This window comes from Oncorhynchus kisutch, unplaced genomic scaffold (assembly GCF_002021735.2).
Source record: "Oncorhynchus kisutch isolate 150728-3 unplaced genomic scaffold, Okis_V2 scaffold1237, whole genome shotgun sequence".
NCBI classification, from domain to species: Eukaryota; Metazoa; Chordata; class Actinopteri; order Salmoniformes; family Salmonidae; genus Oncorhynchus; species Oncorhynchus kisutch.
In genome coordinates this window covers 11,342-14,349 of record NW_022263182.1, presented here as the reverse complement: position 1 = coordinate 14,349, position 3,008 = coordinate 11,342, and the positions used below count along the sequence as shown (strand labels likewise).

At 41.4% G+C, this 3,008-nt stretch overlaps 1 protein-coding gene across 1 annotated transcript; it reads right to left on the bottom strand.

Moving 5' to 3' along the window:
• Positions 1-316: 316 nt before the first annotated feature.
• Positions 317-2,405, bottom strand: LOC116365439 (ferritin, middle subunit-like). The gene is made up of 4 exons (XM_031818040.1): positions 2,027-2,405; positions 1,498-1,644; positions 1,153-1,278; positions 317-703 (listed from the first exon to the last, which is right to left on the bottom strand). Exons 1-4 carry the CDS (start codon positions 2,126-2,128, stop codon positions 548-550), a joined length of 531 nt encoding a protein of 176 aa, XP_031673900.1. The 5' UTR covers positions 2,129-2,405; the 3' UTR covers positions 317-547.
• Between the last annotated feature and the right edge of the window lie 603 nt (positions 2,406-3,008).

Genomic DNA, 3,008 nt, shown 5'->3' with positions numbered 1-3,008 from the left:
TAACAGTTTTGATTGACCTCTAGGCTGTCTAATAAACTTGTGATGCACAGTGTAAAGGTCTACATCAATTGTAGGTAACAGTTTCACTCCTACGGCGCTAGAGTTGACAGCTGGGTCCTTAATTGAAATGTCCTTTACTGTATCTTGTAATAGTGCCACCCTGTGGTCAGAGGTAACATCCTTTAAAACTCATGTTTAACTTCTATTGTTATGACCCTCAGTCACTAGTAGGTCTGCAATTAAATATTTCTCACTGGTATGAAGACGCTCAGTAAAAGAGCAAAGCACCTGAATAGACTGATACAACATCCATTACTACAGGTCAACACTTAGAAAACAGAAACAAACAAACTTTTTTTATTGTTTTACAAGAAGCCTTGCCTCCAAAATACAGTAGTGTTGTCAACAGAAACAATGTCACAGCAGTGTTGCAATTCACCAGTTTAACACTCTCCCATCCCTATAAAAGCAAAGCCAGGAGGATCTATCAGAGAAGCCAGGAGTCCTGGTCTGAGGCATGAGGCCATAGCCTGGGGATGGAAGTGGTTTAGCTCTGGCCTCCCAGGGTGTGCTTGTCAAACAGGTACTCTCCCATCTTGTTTTTGACAGCATCCATCTTGGTGAGGTTGGTGATGTGGTCTCCCAGCTTCTTAATGGCCTCCACCTGCTCATTCAGGTAATGGGTCTCCAGAAAGTCACACAGCTAAAGAGGGAAAACAGGTCAGACAAAATAATGATTACCGACTATTGTAACAGTAATTACAGTAACACACAATAGCCTGGTGGTAATGGCATAAGTGTAGATAATGAGGTGTCTATTTTTTAACGAGTCAAGTCCATTAAAACACTGCTTTACAATGGCATCCTAATGTGGAACAATAGGTTAACTGCCTTGTTCAGGGGCAGAACACATTTTTACCTGGTCAGCTCTGGGATTCAATCCAGCACCCTTTAAGGCCCAAATCTCTAACCCCTAGACAACCTGCCACCCCTTATGCATTAGCTGCATTGTGAGCATCTGTGGACTATTGTGTGCGTGTGACGAAGCAGGTAAACAATCCGGTGTCATTAGTTATCAGAGCTACAACAACCTGATCATCTCCTGGGACAGTACCTGTATTCTATGTGATGTGTGGTTCCACCATAACTTACATGGGGGTCAACCTTGTCAGAGGCAATCTTGTGCAGGTCCAGCAGGGCCTGGTTCACATTCTTCTCCAGCTGCAGAGCACACTGCATGGCCTCCAGCCCATTGCCCCACTCATCACGTTCTGGCTTCTACACAGGACAGAGTGAACACAGAAGTGTTAAGGACTACTAGCAGATGTTAAGATAAAGTGAACAGAGTTACACCCCTCACAGTTTCAGTTCAGTGGTTAGAGGCAGTATGTTTAGGACTACAGGTTCTCTAGATCAACTAAAATCTGTAGACACTTTCCTCCATGGAGGAAAAACATCAGTCTACAATCTAAATGTGTTTGATGCTCAGGCGCTCACCTTGATGTCCTGGAGTAAAATGCGTCCACCTCTCTTGTTCTGGAAGGAGAGTAGCTTGTCCGCGTGCTCCCGCTCCTCGTCGCTGTTCTCCTTGAAGAAATGCGCGAAGCCTCGCAGAGCCACATCATCACGGGAGAAATAGAAAGCCTGGGTGGATAAACAAAACATTGCAGTTAGAAAAAGGAAAAAAACATGACAGCATTCTGTTCTTGTTGTGGCAACTAGGCTTGATGATATAGGGATGAATCAGTCTGTTGTCTACTTGGTAACCTGACTTTTAACCTGTCAATGAGTTGTTACACGCTCTGACAGAGGTAGGATAGATTCAACTTCATTTGTATGCTATTTCTAACTGGAGGGTCTTAATAGCCTTGCCAAGTAAAACTCAAATGTACTTCACGGAGTTGAGATTCTTGGCTATTAATTGTCTAGGACAACAGAAAAATCAAGTGGAAAAAAAGCCATTTAGGACCAGGCATAATAATACACAGGTAGATCAACAAAACGGTCATCTTGGTAGACTCCTTACCATTGAAGTGTAGGTGTAGGAGGCAAACATCTCCAAGTTGATCATCCGGTTGATGGCAGCTTCGCAATCGTGGTGATAGTTCTGGCGGATCTGAGACTCCATCTTGGCAGATTTTTTATTTTATATCAAAATAAAAAGTACAAAAATAGAGTTTAAACTATATTGCTATTATAGTTCAAGTAAGTGCTATGTCATTAATCCTTAATGTTCTATAATGCGGGACGAAGGCAGAGGAGTTCCGTTCAATCACTGTTGAAGCAAGAACTTCTTCATGCGTCTTCTCAGACCTGTGAACTAGAAGGACCCTTGTTCGCTCTATTTATTGTTCCAAACGGAACGCGTCAGTGAAATCCACCCTCACAGAGCGTAGCCAATCACCTTTAGAATTTCAACAGGAACTAGGCGGGTCATTTAAAGACGAGCCCACTCATACACATGACCTAAAGCAAAGATTATTTATTATATTGACAAGAGAGCCGAGTGACCACTCTATCAATGGAAATACATGTGCTCAACGAATGAAGACAGGCACGATCAGGTGGGACCATTCCAGCCAATGAGAGTGTGTGAACACCACGCAAAAAATACTTCATTTTTCTCAAAGTTTCCGGAATACCACATGCATCCACATATATCAGTACATTTGTAAAAGCTTAAACATTACGAAACTTCTATTCGATCATAATCCTCAAGTAATTTGAAAGAAAGTTTTTGGGCAGAGTAAATGCTCTATCCTTGACCCCTTCATCTCAGACTGTTATTATTTTTTTAAACTTTGTTTATTACAAAGTAACATTCTATTGGAAACATCTAAAGCAGTAGTATCAGCCAAAATAAATGCTACAGTGCAGGTCTAACTACAGAAGTTATTGTGGAAAAATGTGTGTTTGTTATATCCTTAGAAGAAAATAGAAAGAATTCTAATATTAGGCTAATTTAGAAATAGTCTACGTCTACGTTTGATTTAGGATGTAAAAGGAAT